General features: G+C 33.8%; 1 protein-coding gene across 2 annotated transcripts; it reads right to left on the minus strand.

The window, feature by feature from the left end:
* Positions 1-5,182: 5,182 nt before the first annotated feature.
* LOC135840441 (plexin-A4-like) lies at positions 5,183-12,839 on the minus strand. Of its 2 annotated transcripts, XM_065356982.1 has the most exons (3): positions 12,516-12,839; positions 10,488-10,549; positions 5,183-10,148 (listed from the first exon to the last, which is right to left on the minus strand). In XM_065356982.1, the coding sequence occupies exon 3, from the start codon at positions 9,983-9,985 to the stop codon at positions 5,471-5,473; it is 4,515 nt and encodes a 1,504-aa protein (XP_065213054.1). In that variant the 5' UTR covers positions 9,986-10,148; positions 10,488-10,549; positions 12,516-12,839; the 3' UTR covers positions 5,183-5,470. The 2 variants fall into 2 exon arrangements, with proteins under 2 accessions (XP_065213054.1, XP_065213056.1); XM_065356984.1 differs by lacking the exon at positions 10,488-10,549.
* Positions 12,840-16,122: the final 3,283 nt, after the last annotated feature.

Raw genomic sequence — 16,122 nt, forward strand, 5'->3', positions numbered from 1 at the left:
TATTCATATGCATTATCGCTTTTGGTCTTATACGAAAGTACTTAATACAGAAAATATATTCCAGGAAATTTTCAATCGCGAAATTGGACTGAAAAATTGTGCTATTATTTTTGAAAAAAAAATTGAATGCAATTCATCAATCAACTTAGAAATTGAGAATTTTTTCAATTTCCTTAAAATATAATGTTCATTTCCAAAGCCAAATTTGGAGTTGTAGGAGGGAATAAAAGGTCAAGCTGCTAAGTATAAAATTTCATCCATCACTTGAAAATTTTTTCTGTTTTCTTCCTTTGAAATTTTTTTAGAACTCAATGAAGAAAAATTTAAACGCAACATTTCGTTCCTTTTTTCTAACAACTTCGACATCTCACTTGGGGTCATATGAGGAGGTGGATAGCAAAACGCAATAACTCCATTTTTGGTTTTTTTGGGAAATTAGGAAAAATTGTCAGGAGGGGAAGGGTGGGGGGTCGAGTTCCGAAATTGGTGTCAAATGAAAGGGGAAGGTGCCACAAATAAAATTTCCACTCAATTTCAAAATTTCGGTCACCTGGGTAAGCACAGTGAGGAAAAGAAAAAAAAGTTATTGCGTTTTGAACGCAAAATTTTTTTTTGGTGTTTTTCTGCAAAAAAAACGTATTTTTTATTTGAAAAAATTGATGTTTAATCGAGAATTTTCGATAAAAAACAATTAAAAAACTGGAATGTGAAATTCAAACAATTCCTGTGTGTGATATGGCATTCAGAGAGTGGCAACGAAAGCACCATTTTTTTAAGTAACTCTTACCCAACGATTTTCAGTACCCACCCGATGAAAAAAAACAGTGTTACCACATCTGCGCAACTGAAATGTATAAAAAGTAGTGGAGTTATTGCGTTTTGCAAACAAAATCTCATTTTTCAGTGCATTTAGCTCTAAAATCAGACTTGTTTTCCTCGATTGCGCTATGATATTCAACTGATGGACAAAATCTGACACCGGGAATGGATTCGCCGTTGAATTTTACATAAGGATAGATATCAAACTCAATTTTCGTAATTTTGGAGTTATTGCGTTTTGCTATCCACCTCCTCATATCACAAGTGTCCACTTTCAAAAAATATCATCTAATGGTAATCAGAAAATGAGTGAAAAATTGAAATTTTTAAAAATTCTTGGCAGAAAGGAAAATTTTTTTGTTTTTAAATCGGAAAAAAATTTATATTATGGATAAAACAAAAATTCGTGTACAGAGCAGAAACGTTAAAATTTTGAAAATTATTTGATTACATTTTGGAATTTGAAGTGAAAAGCCTGATGGGGTCATTCCACGTCAATTGGACCAAGAAGTGGTAGGTGCGTTCGGCGATTTTTTTGAAAGTTTTCCTGTGGAAAGACCTTCCCAAGGGATGATCAATGGCGCAAATCGCAGCCCTCTAGCTCATTTTTAACGGCAGCCAGGGGGTGTCAAAGTTTTCAGTGAACCTAAAATATCATCCATTTCAGCAGTGGATTGCTCGATAACCGCGATACCTACCAAAATGGAACTTTTGCCTATAGTTAGGGATTTTAAAACGCTTTTCGGTGATATCATAAAAATCAGTGTTGCCACTTTTTTTCGTACAAAAAATTAGCTCAAAAAGTTTCAAAACGTAATTTTCATATCGTTCCGACTCTCAAAAATTCTGAAAAAAATATATTATGAACAACTGTTCATGCTGAACAACATATTAAAAAATTGGGATGGTAACTTGTAACAAAGTCGATTTAAAAAAATTTAAACTTTGCGAAGAAATGCGATTTTTTGATTTAAAACATGAAAAAAGTTTTGATTGGTAAAGTTGACCCATTTGACCTCTATTTTTACGTATCTGTTGAGAAAGTTGAAAAAACCCCTTCACTCGGTGAAATTAACTCATCACAAAAAAATAAAAATTCAAAAAAATTCAAAAAAAAGCAAATTTCATTTTTTTGCTGTGAGTGAGATTTTTATCAACTTTTTCATGAAATACGTCAGAAAGTGGTCAAAATAAGACAACTGAATAAATTTAAGCTTTTTTTGATGTTTGAAATTGAAAATTGAATTTTTTCAAATTTTGATTTTTTTGTGATTGAGTTCATTTTATTGAGTGAAAGGGGTTTTTTCAACTTTTTCAACAGATACGTGAAAATAGGGGTCAAATGGGTCAACTTTACCAATCAAAACTTTTTTTCATGTTTTAAATCAAAAAATCGCATTTTTTTGCAAAGTTTAAATTTTTTTAAATCGACTTTGTTACAAGTTACCATCCCAATTTTTTAATATGTTGTTCAGCAGGAACAGTTGTCCATAATATATTTTTTTCAGAATTTTTGAGAGTCGGAACGATATGAAAATTACGTTTTGAAACTTTTTGAGCTAATTTTTTGTACGAAAAACAGTGGCAACACTGATTTTTATGATATCATCAAAAAGCCTTTTAAAACCTCTAACTATGGGGAAAAGTTCCATTTTTGTACGTATCGCGGTTATCGAGCAATCCACTGCTGAAATGGATGATATTTTAGGTTCACTGAAAACTTTGACACCCCCTGGCTGCCGTTAAAAATGAGCTAGAGGGCTGCGATTTGCGCCATTGGTCATCCCTTGGGAAGGTCTTTCCACAGGAAAAATTTCAAAAAAATCGCCGAACCCACCTACCACTTCTTGGTCCAATTGACGTGGAATGACCCGTAGACATCGTCGTTTCAGTTGAAAGTTTAGAAACCACAAGATTTTCAGAATTATTAGTGAAAATTTTTCCTTGCCAACAGTACAAGTTGCTAAAAAAAAAAAAAAAAAAAAAAAATGAAATACTATCTATATTTTGAACCATAAAATTTTCCTTCTCGGGGTCCTTTGAACACCTTATACAGGGTGTCTAGTGAGTGGATGTGGCAATTTCAGATTTGGATATAACCGGGTACGACTTGAAAAATACGTTAAATGGACAAGTTGCCTATCTTTAAAATTTAAGGGACAGTCGAGCTTTGAAAAAAAAATTACGAAAAACGTACTTTTGACTTTGGAAATGGGTTGTACTTTGGAAAATATACAAATTTTGTCATTATAAATTGTTGCCCAACTTTGAAATTAAAGGGGTCAAAAATATTTTAAAGGAAAATATTTTTTAAAGAAACACATATTTCAGGCCTCTTCAATTTCAAGTTAGGCAAAAATTCATAATGACAAAATTTGTTTATTTTCCAAAGTATTACCCATTCCTGAAGTCAAAAATACTTACGTTTTTCGCAATTTTTTTTTGAAAGCTCGGTTGCCCCTTAAGTTTTAAAGATAGGCAACTTGTCCATATAGGTAACGTTTTTTTCAAGTCGTGCCCGGTTATATTCAAATCTGAAGTTTTCACATCCACTCACCCGACACCCTGTATAAAACGTTAAAGTGGTTTGAATTTATTTTCGTATTCGGTCACTCTGTTTTGAAGGATGCTTCACAAGTACATACGAGGTGAAATTACATTGCTGAATAATTTCTAAAAATTGGACAGAAAAGAGTTGTAAAAGAATCGAACTCTTTAAAAACAGTCATGGATTCAGAATTCGATTCTGTTTTTTAAAAAGTTTTGAGTTGAGTTGAAACTCTCTTCGTAATGAGTTGAATCGACTGAAGAGTGATTGATTGATTTTTAAAAAAGAGTTTGTCCAATTCTGGTCTACACTCAGAATCCCATGAAAGTTGGAAAAACTTCGATTACTTTTTTCTCGATTTTAGACTCTTCTACGAAGTGACTTTTCACGACCTAGGTATTTCAAATCCTCGCAGAAAACTATAATGTAATCAATTTCGGAAGTTACCATTAGTTGAACATTCTCAATCGACGAGGGTAAGTGAATCCCAAATTCAATGTGATGAGTTGAAAAATGTATTTTTTTAACAACTTGAGAACTTGACATTTTGACCCGATTCCAAAATCACGTTCTTCAACTCAACCTTCTAGGGTTGATCTACTCAACTGATTGTCACCGTTTTTAAACCTATCTAGGGAGCCTTCAGAAAAACTGACGATTCTCGAGCCCAATAGGTAGATAACTGGAAATTATAATCTCCTGCAAAATTTGAGGTTTTCAACTTCTAAAAAAATACAATTTTCAGCTTATGACAGACTCAAATTTTCAACTGCTGAAGCAGCTATTGCCTATCTACATCTTCTTCTGAAGCGATTTTTGAGATTGCTGTAGAAAATTCAACTTTTGGTGGAGGCCTCAGATCTGGTCAAAAATGGTCTTTATCGATTTGATGAATCGACTTTATCATTTAACAGCTCAAAAGTCTCTTTTAAATGTGAAAAAAAGCATGTGCATACTTTTACTGCAGTAGGTATTTAAATGCAAAAAGGAAAGAAAGTGTCTCAATAGTTTGATTTTGAATACCTAAGTGTGACGATTCTGAAATTTGAATTAGACATTTTTAACTGAAAATATGATTTTTATTACTTAGTAAGATGGATGGCTAATAATAATAAAATCATAAATTTTTCGTAGTAAACATTTTTCGAATCAATATTAGTTCTATAAATGTCATAATTTTTTCAGAAGGATATTTCGTATCACAATTCACTGAAAATATAATTCGCAGGAAAGTTGAATGACTAAACTAGTGTTTGTCATTTTTTCCTGTTTATGTGGATTTAATTATCATCGCTAACAGTTTCCAGGAAACCATGATCACAAAATGTTGGAAAAAATACCTAATTATAAACGTGTGATCTCATCGTTATAACATTTATATTGCATGAAGGGTACTTACCTAAATTCGCATTTTCAAAAATCTATTCCATTTGAAATTTTATGAGAAATTATGCACGACTCTTCCAATTTATACTCACTTGGCCATTTTGCCTTCATTATACCTATTTCATGTTGGATTCTCATACTTACATTTTAAAAAGTCCCAGAAATTTGGTGACACCCAGGAGGAAAACCAAGGCTCCCTACAAATAAATTTTGTACGCCCTTCCTCCACCATAACGCTATCACTAATCTGCTGGGGTTAAAAATTTGGTTTTAAATTGTGGATTACAAGTCCTTTCAAAGGGACGAATTTCAGCTCTATTGATCCGAGCTCATAGGTTTCAAAGACTCCATAGTCCATTGTCATGACGTCGAGAAAATTTCTGTTATGCAGCTATAGGATTTACCTAAATTGAAATTGAAATACATAAATCATCTGTATCGAATAAATTTATTCAAATAAGTGACATAGGGAATATGTATTTTTAGACAAGGTAATAAAAATGTAAAGCGAAACTAAATGCATAAATTAGGTAAACCTATCTACTTATTTACATTTTCAGAGATTACAAAGATATGACATATGTACTTGAAACAGAGAAAAGAAAACTGAGAGTACACATTGGTAAAGTGAAACCTTTTTCAACTCTTGTTAAATGTACCTAAGCAAATATGTGCTAGCTAGTTTTGAGCCATTATGTATACCTAGGTATAGGTAAATTAAGATTTCTTATTTATGGAAATAGCTCTATTCACCTCTTCTAACTTTTGTGCTAGCGAGTTTGTCAGAGGAGATTGGTCTTTTTTCAAAGCTGTCATCAACTCGTCATTATATTTCACGATATATCTGTACAATTTATGCATTGCCTCATTGGTATTAAAATCATTAGCATGCAATAACGATTCATTTTCCAGCACTTTATTCATATCTTCTCGAGATACGGCGGGCATTGATTGAATCCCCGCATAATACTTTTGAACCCACTGCTTATAAAATGGAATATCCTTGGCGTACAATAATTTCGAAGTAGGCGAATTCTTTCCTAAATTATGTTCAGCAGTTGAGAAAGAATCCATAAAAGCTTGAGCTACTACGCTGAGACAAGAGTCGACAATTTCCGATTTGTGCACATCGAATAAGAAATTCGGATTCTTGATTAAATTAACCCAAAATCGTAAAGGTAAACAATTACTTTTCCATGCGTGCACCACTTCTGGGTCAGTGACACCGTGTAAAAAAGCTTGATAATCTAGAAAATCAAACATGAACTTGATAGCCATTGGAAAGCAGTCAATTTGAGATTCTTGGTTGAGTATGTCTTTGAATAAATCATCAACAAAATGTTGCAATGTACCTTTGGTTGCTAATAATCTCGTCAGGTAAATTTCAGATACCATTTTATCGAATCCGTCTCGATCTTTAGAATCATCATCCAAAGTGTTAGGTTTGACTAGATGCCATTCTTTGATATTATTGTGATCAACATCGACGTTTTTTCGCCTTATTAATGAAGATCTGGAGTCAAAACTCGATGAAAGTAATCTGAACATCTTGGGTTTTCCTGTCACACTGTCGAATGAAGTTTGACGATTCATGGTTTTTTCAATAGGCACTAAAGTCAGTTTTGCACCATCTTGAACTCCGTAATGAAGCAACGTATTTTTTTGTTTCCATCCCCTTTCTGTTTTTGAGCTGGTATCATCATCTTGTAAATTTGAATACTTGGTTGTTGCACTTGTTGATAATTTGAGATTGAATGTTGAAGCTTGTGGACGTTTACTGAAACCTATATTAGGGCATAATGTCTCCAAAATCTTCTCTTTTACTTGGGATATGGTATCACAATCGAGTACGCTGACAGGTTTCATTTCTACAGCTGATTCAAACCCAATAATAGAAGCATCTTTATGAGAAACATTTACATGTACAGTAATAGGATGATAATCAATGCATTGTCGAATAAGTTTCTCTTCATTTAGAGAATATCGAGCTTCATAGGTGATCATATCGACCGGACCTTTGTAAATTTGTTGCTTTATAGCTTTAAATAATTTGAATAATGGTTCTCCGGAAAACTCTGTTAAAAATTCATAGAGTAAGAAGGTGAACCAGGTAGAAAGCATTTTTTCAACGATGCTTCCACTTTGTCTGAGTAAAAGTTTGGGGTGAGTTTTACCTTGGATGTATTTTTTTATCAGATCTGCCAGTAAGGTCTCCAGGATATCGGTGCAATATTCCATCTTATTCTGCAATGCTATCATTAACATGGAAGCGAAATATATTCTATCATTCATAGAGAAACTGTCGAGACCTTCCATTGTTTGAATGAATATCAATAGGAATGTCTTGTTGTGGATTAATTCTCCAAGTAATTGTAATGGTTCATTGTTGTAAAGTAGTGTTGGGTCTGAACTGAGTATAATAGAATGATCATCTAGGTTTGGAAATGCATTTTTCATTACAAATGTACGATAGTCTAGGAAAGGTAAGTTATTGGTGATGTTTTCGGAGACGGAATTCAACATTTTTGTTTGAAGTTCGGCAAAGGCCTCTCTGCATTCGGCAGCCACGCATAATTCTAGCCTGTTTATTCGTTCTTGCATTTGTTTTTTTGCAGATTTTCCATTTCTGCGATAAATGAAACAGGTACATGCAAACGCTGAAATTATGAAAACAAGTACACTGAGGCCAACTATTTTGAGATAGTGAATAATAATTTGGTGTTGATTGGGAATATCATCTTGTTTTGCTTTGGGCACTGTGTAGTTTAGATTGTTTCCAATCTGGACAATAACATTTTCATATGCTGCGAAAACAGTTGGATGTTTTTTCTGCATCTCACAGACAAGGTCGCTTTGACATAGAGTAATTACTGAGCAATTATCATTCCCTACCCGTACATTGAAATCTGATTTTTGACAAGCATTATCTATGTTTCGTCCCTTGATTTCAAAACGAACTTTTTCAGCGTATTCAAATATGGAAAAATTATTAAACTTTGGGTTTGGGTACAAAAGAAACGTTGAGGAATTCACCTGGATGGATCTTGATGTAGCATTTGTCCCATTGTGTTTGATTAACAACGTGTAATTGAATGTTCTTGGATTTTCCGAACTTATTGAATTGCTGTCAATTTCTTGGATATGAGGTGAAAAACAGCGCATCAAAAAAGCAGTATTAATATATAAACATTTTGACCCATTATAGGTGTGGCCATTGTACTTCACTTGAAAAATCATTTCTTGAATTGTTAAAAAATTCTGGCCTATGTTATTATGTATTGAAATTATGATACCGCCAGCAGGAATACCTTTTGGAGCAAGATTGTAACCGTTTCTATCACGATCGGTATCATTGGTATATTTGTAAGAATGATTAGTTAGGTGATAATACTTTCCAAATTTTACAATCACTTTGTCGTTTGTAATGATCGATGGTTGAGTAACACACTTGATTACACTTTGAGTATAATAAAGTACTTCGCATGATATGTTACCGATTGAAACACGAATGAGACCTTCAGTTTCGAAATGTTGACCGGTAATAGTTAGCTCGGTGCCACCATGCACTGAGCCCTCTTTTGGAAAAATATTCTCAATTATAGGATCAAAAATTTTTAAATTTTGTATTGATTTGGCAAACAAACCATTGACATGAATATCAACTGGACCTTCATAAGGTTTTCGCTCCTTGGATGTAATATTGATGAGACAAACTATCTTTTTTAGCGATTCATACAGATGCTTGTAGGGAGTACACAATTTCCCTGCCACTGAAATATTTTGGATGTCTTCAAATGTGCAACCTAAATTGTCACCTTCGATGGTAATATTCATGCTGATTCCTGTTAGTCCTGTTCTGGGCTCTAATGTAGATATTGATGGAGCAGGAAAAGGAATCTTGACTTTGGTCAATTTACGTTCAGTGAGTGTGTATAAATTATCCGTCTCTTGGTCAAAATGAAGATCCGAATTTATTGCATATCCTTCATCTATAGTTATTCTGCCATACCGACACATTGTAGATTTATTCTTTACCCCTATTTGGATTAAATGACCGTCATTTGTACCGAGGAATGCAACAGTAAATCCATTGGGGTGAGGTGTGGCAATGATGGCTTTCACACTTGTATTGAATACTGCAGTAGCTTGCTCCTTGACTGGTGATTTTCCATCAAGAGTCATGTTATCAATTGTTTTCAATGGATAGATACACAGTGCAGTTTTGTTTCCCACTTTTTTCATGTCATCATTATTCATAGTTTGTTGTTCACTTCTAGCAAAGATCCCAAATAATACGTCATCTTCTAGTTTGATGTTTAGTGAATTTGCCAACTGAGAACCAGACATTCCAACAAATGCAGCTTTGGCTAAATTATACTCTGTGCCTTTATCATCATGACATTCAATATAGATTTCTGTATATGAACTATAGTTTTCATCATCAAGGTTAATCCTCATTAATTTTGATTTAGACTTGGAGGGTTGCGCAGCATTAATTTCAGTGGTCAAAAAATAATTATAAGATCCCGAACTGAATCCGTGTACATAACTAGAGATGTAATTTTCCTTATATTCATTTTCTAGTGTTTTTTTAGCAACCTTGATTAAGGTATTTTCTCTCAAGTCTGCTCTAGCAAGTGCTGATGCTTTTGATTGGTGTTCCTGATGCATGTATTTAATTCCAACGTGTAGTACTGGTAATGTGCCATACTCCTTGCAACCAAACCACCATGACCGTGACAAACATTTATGTCTCGAGTTAGGTGCAATGAATGCTACCACTGATGCCATTTCTACATCAGCAACAGGTATGTCACACAAAGATTTTAGTGTTTTTGATGGAGTTCCTTCAATGCGATATATTTTACAGGGGGGAGAAACGCTTCCGCATAATAATAATTGAGAATTTATGTAATCCAATAGCAGCATTTTGTTGTGATTATCAGTTCGTGTATAGAATACGTTCCACGAATATTTACAATCGTTCTCTGGACCCGTGGTCCAATTACGTACCACTTTTAAATTAGAGTCCAACTGATAGAGGCGGTTAACTGCGCCTATAAACACCCAATCTCGAAGACTGTACACTACCATGTGGTTAAATTTCAATTCGTCTGATTCTCTCAAAAAATACTTTGTTGGATTATCACTTGATGCATTAGCTATACTTTTCAAAAACAAAGATGCAGTGTAAACGAACCAAATCAAGGAGAATGTGCTGTAAAGATGCATACTGAGTGTCTGAAAACTCGCCGTCCTGAATCCAGAGAGTGTCTCAATCAAGTCAGTTTTCTGATGGTAGGATGGTTATGAGTATCCATAGTCAATTTCATTGTCCGTTCTCGCGTTTTTCCAAGTCACAGATTGATTATGCTCTTCAAAAAACAGTAGGTATCTGAAATCAATATGAAAAAAGTTTTGTAATGATTGTTGTAGGTTAGGTACCTATACATGTATAATGTTTTAAGATAATTCTAAAAACCTCCTAGACTATCAAAATGTTTACAAATTTTAATCTCTCCTCTCCCTCCTCTCTAGGGAACATTAATTTTCCATCATTTCAAACGTTTAAAATTGTTGTATTCTTCTTGAAACTAGTTTTTGCCCTCATTCTACTCGGCACTATTTGCTTTTCATTTTTTTACAAAAGTAATATTTTTAAAAACCCATCATTCAAATTCTAAAATTTTAAGCTAAAAAGTGAACAAATTCTTGAAAAATATTGTTTTTTTACCTCTTGAAATACGAATTTTCGTTCAGCCTTCGTGTTGCTCCAGGCCAATTTCTACATATTTTCTAAACAAAAAAAATAAATAAATAAATAAATTGAAACTTTCATAAAAGCCTTAAATTATGAAAATTACTTATATCAATTGACAGAATTGTCATTCAATCTTTTATTTCACTTTAAAACCTCATCATTTCATCCGGAAAAATTTGTATTTTTTTCTGATGACAAATTTTTTGTCAAACGCTGAAAGTAACAACTCTATTTATTCCTCACCAAAAAAAACTTTAGTTTTGTTCCTGTTTGGTTGACTAATTTTTGCGAAATTGAATTAAAAGACGCAAACAAAAATCAAAATAATTACAGCACTTGCTTTCGAGTATCCGAAGCTGACAGTGAGAAAAAATAGGACGAACAAGATTCTTAAGGGGGAGGGGATAAAGTTTTGAGGACCCCATTCGGTGCATTCGCCAGGTGCCTGCAACCGGCCCAGTCCTCGCTTGGTAGGTAGGTATAGGTAGGTAGGTAAGTGAAACAAAACAAATTTTTACTCTTAAACTGGGAAGTTTTGAAAAAGCAATTTTAGTTTAGGATCTCGTTTCTTTTCCTCGCAATTCACGAGTTTCTTTGAATTTTTTTCGACAAGCACATAAATCAATAAAACAAGCTGTGATTTTGAGAAAATTTTATTAAAAATATCACGAAAAAAAGTGCTACCGCGAGGGTAATAATCACAAATCTGGAGTTGATCTATTCAAAGTTGAATTTCTACTCAGGTATAAGAAAAAATAACATTAACCTACTGTTTATTAAACAACCATTGGAAATTTATGTGTACTTTGTGTGATTATTGATTCATATTTAATCAACCATTAGCGTTTCATTTTACATTCGCGTTTTTTTTTTGATAGATACGGGGTTTTGCTGATTGATAACGGAAAATTCGTTTTAAAAAATATTTTGTCAGCGATAGTACTTATATTAGCACGTTGGCTTATCGATGGTCCTCGGAAATTCATCAGTTCTAGTAGATAGATGGAAAGTCACGTGAACAAGTTATTCAACATCATAAATACTTCACAATAAACACATTTATATATTGATAAAGTGACGTTTAATTTAGAAAGGTTTCACAGTATTCCAATATAATCATGCTTAAAAATTCCAGGTTTTGGCTGACCAAGTTCTGCATGAGTGACATCACACCAAAAAGTGGCAAAAGTCACTTTTTTCTCCGGAAAAAATTACTCTTAATTTGAGTAGGTACTTTTGGTTCATCTCTTACTTTCGACCCAGATTTTGACCTCATGTCTTTCGATTTTGTTCGAATTTTTTTCACATGACCTACCCACTGAACTACTTTTAAAAAACACTAATAATCCTCCCCAGCCCTTTCGAGGGTCCAGTGGAGAGGATTTCTTTTGCTTGTGCAATTTCCCGAAGTAGTCCACTCTGGAGGCTTATAACTTTTCCGCTATAGGCTGAAAACATATTGACTTGAAAATAAATTCACAGGTCAAAATGGTATCCAAATTCGATTCAAAAATGTTCATGAAAGCTCATAAAAGTTTTCAAAAGTTCAAAGTCGACCTTTCAAATTGGAAAATGGACTTTTAAAATGACACCGTAGGTGCGAACTACATATAATTGAAAATTACGTGAAAATTATCATAGCTACCTATAGGTGTAACTTTTTACACCATTTCAAAATATGTATCTACACCTACTGTTTTCAAAACTGGCACTTTCAACGGAGAGGAGGGGGATTTACCTATCTCAAATTTGGGTCCCAATTTCAAAAAAAAAAAACATGAACGTGTAGTATATCAACTGTTATGTTTTCGGATGTGCTAAACACGAATATGACCTTGGTTATTCGATTGCACTTCATCTGGAGCTCCCAACGTCCCCTTCAAGAAAATTACAAACAACTTATCACAAGTATCACTCTGAATTCATCTGAAGAAAAATTATTCGATAGGTAGGTAAACATGTAGGTTTTACTTGAAAGCAAATTAATAACATATCACTTACCTTGATACAGAACACTATAACTGGATAAAACGAGCGCAGAAATTCACCACGTGTTTATTTTGAATGTAGATAATTCAAAATTCAAAGATGTCTATAGATAGATAGATAGGTATCTGATTCAAATGAGATTGGTATGTGATTCGCATAGGTGTGTAGGTAACCATATTATTTTTAAACGAACGATTAAATTCACATAATTTCGCGGTAACTGATGGGACATGTTTAAAGAATTTTTCCTACATGTTATTAATATAGGTGTAATTCAAAACATCTATTTTGTAAGGTTGACAAATAAAGTATGAGCGATAACTGATTTACTGACGTCTGTCCGTTGCGATAAGCGCATTGCACGAATCAGTGTGAATAATTTTCCCGGTAAGGTTACATAAATGGCAAAACACAGAGACTATATTCATCATAATTTCAATCTGAAAACTTTTTGATAAGTACATGATAGAGGCCTAGAACTAATACCTACCTATACTATCGCACAGTTTTGAAATTTTCCGACTGCTTGCAGAAAACTGTGAAATCAACATTCAACGATCATCAGAAAAGAAATCCAGTTTTCTCCTCTCACTAACCTTCTCTCTGAAAAAAAACGTGATCTTATAATTTTGATTTTAACGTTCCAATAGGTGGAAGATTTTCCCAAGGTCAAAGGTGCTAATTTATTCTGTTGATCGCTGCTGTTGAGTGTGTCGTATTCGCTGGAGTAGGTTGGATTTCAATTGGTTTTGAAATTTGGCGAAGAATTACAAAAAATCATGGCCAAATGATTTCAATAAGACATAGAAAAAAATTAAAATTCCTTAGATCAATGTCTAGATACGTGATCTGTCACGAGAAAACCAACTTAGTGTTCAAAAAATCGGTATCTTTAAATTTTTTAATTTTCTTGAAAGGTATGTTCTGGGGAGTCGAAATGCAAATTTTTGCACCTTGAACAAATTTGTTAAGAAACGTGATAAATTTAATAATAATAACTTGTTCTTCATTAATAATTCATACTCGGGTAGTTTTTGCAACATTTTTGGCAGAAAATTCAAAAAAATTGAAAAAATTGATTTTGGGAAATTTTGATTATTGGACTTGGCAACCTTGAATCTGATGATTCTGAAAAAAATATCGGGTTATGTTGGCACTCATGGAGGCCAAAAGTGGTGCAAGTTTCATGGACCTACAAAATTTACATCACCTGATACATAGACTCAAAACTTCAAATGCCCTTCATGTAAAATTTACGTTTTGGACACTAGGTTGGTTTTCTCGTGACAGATCACATAGGGTAAACGTGCCTAAGTTTGCGCGCTTCCTAAGATTGCGCAGTAACGATTTCTCAGAACCAGTGATAGTTACAACATTTGATACCGCCTTTACTTGAAAATCAAAATGACCATACTTGACGATTTTTGGTGATGGTAGCACCAAGTGTTGTCAACTGACAAGCAAAAAACTTTTTTTCAAATTTTTTTATAACTTTTCCAATAAAAGCAGCACGCAACAATTTTTATGGAAATGGCAGTAAAAATCTAAATAAGCTATTTTTAGATTCGTCATTGTCTGGGGATTATAACAAGCACATATTTCAAGTATTTTCTGCTTGAATTAGGTTTCAATTTTTCAATTTTTTAAAAAAACACCCCTGTGCTTAAGATTGCGATTTTTATTTTTTGCTACTTTTCTAGACTAATGATGATACTTTTCGAAATTTTCATTAAGAATTCAATTTATTTGAATGAGTTTACTCCTTGTCAAAAGCTAGGGAGAAATTGGTGTAATGCTGGAAATACCAGATATGAGCGCATTTCCAGTGTGGTTCACTCAGAAGTTTCAAATGCACGTTCCTGTGAGACATTTTGTTTGCTTTCATCATAGATTAAACAATATTGACGAATTTCTATGTTTTTCAGTGGTGCACAATCTTGGGAAGGTGAATGCGCAATCTTAGGAAGGCATATGCCTAAGTTTGCGAATTTGACTTTTTTTAGTTTTTGGTCAAAATATCAAAAACTAAATCGATTAAAAATTTTATTTCTGGCGCAAATCATAGCCAAATGTTTGAAGAACCTTCTGTACAAATTTCAATATCTAGCTCCTTTTCATAAAAAGTAGTGACTATTTGAAAATTAGGTGCGCGAACTTAGGCACATTTACCCTAATTATAACCTCTTTGGTTCACAGATTGGTGGGTATTAAAAACAACAACAACGCCACTATTCAAAACTTTCAATCGAGTGAATTTATTTTTTTAATAAATAGGCACTTACATGTAGGTATATATGTTTTTACAACTTATGGAAATAAAATGTCGCCTTATAATTAGGTAAAGTTAGGTTAGGTTAAAATTTAAAATAATCGATATTCCTACCAATAACACAACAAGCGAATTAAACATACCCTCTCTGTGGCCTCCATCTCCAATTTGAATGAAATCAAGCCGGATTGAAAGATCAAGGTTTAAAACAGTCATTATAAAATTTCGAATTTTTGAAAATTTAAGCTCGGAAAAAGCTGTTATTATGGCGATTTTTCACCTTTTTCATGAAACGTCGTGCACTTCATAATTTACTTTTAAAAAAATAAAAGGGTGTGAATCAATTCCAAGTTCAGGGATGAAACTACGGGGGACCATCTCCCCCCCTCGTGGTCAAATCTTGAAAAATTCTGCAAAGGGTACCCCCGGATAAGATAGGCAAAATGCCCTTAACCTAAGATTTCGACGAAACTCACAGGGTATGTTTAGTACCCCCAAAAAATAATTTTGGGCCCATAGCCCGCTTCCCACCCCACCCCCCTCAGCCAGGGGGGCCAAAAAACGCGGTTTTCAGGGGAAAAATTCTGTATCAGCGCGTAATTAAGATAAATTGATTCTGTAAACGAATATAGTTAGAGGATACATGGGCGTACCTCCCTGAATTTTTTCAGAATTTTTCATCGTATGGTGGGACAAGGAGGGACAAAAGAAAACTTTAAATCGACATTACTCCGGAACGAAAAAACATACCAAAACGATTTTTTCGTCAAATATGTATCTTTAGGTCTACTTTCTATAGAAGTCATCACCCGGCCATTTGGAGTGGTGGGTCAAGCTCAAAAGCTCAAAAAACTCTCAAAAAACCACGTTTTTTGCGTTTTTCTCCAAAAATATGGACAAATGGCGGAAATCGAAGAGAACCAAGTTGTTCAGCGTGAAATTTTACCTCAGAATTGTGTATTTGAAAATTCATTTACACCGCGTGATCGTAAAACTACATGCGCAGAAGTATTTGTGCTTACATCAAGATAGCTGAAAGGGTATTCCTGGGTAAAATAGGTGAAATGCCCCTGTCCTCGGATTTCTGAAATTTTGATGAAACATTGTTGGGTACCATAAAAAAAATGTCGGAGCCAAAAAATTCTCCCTCCTCCCTCCTTCCTTGCGCTCATAATAGCGAAAAAAGGGCCTTTTCGGGGAGAAAAAATCCATGCTTCAACGAGTTTTGAAAAAAAAATCTGTATTCATTCAAAATATATGGAGGAGACAGTATAATGAAAGTACATAGGTATTTGAGATTCTGCGCCAATCTATGCTATTGCCATCAAAATCCAAGGCCACTTTTAGGGT

This window comes from Planococcus citri, chromosome 3 (genome assembly GCF_950023065.1).
Source record: "Planococcus citri chromosome 3, ihPlaCitr1.1, whole genome shotgun sequence".
Lineage (NCBI taxonomy): Eukaryota > Metazoa > Arthropoda > Insecta > Hemiptera > Pseudococcidae > Planococcus > Planococcus citri.

Bases quoted from the DNA above. Each gene is read 5' to 3' on its own strand.
- LOC135840441 (XM_065356984.1), bottom strand. From the start codon at position 9,985: ATGCATCTTTACAGCACATTCTCCTTGATTTGGTTCGTTTACACTGCA.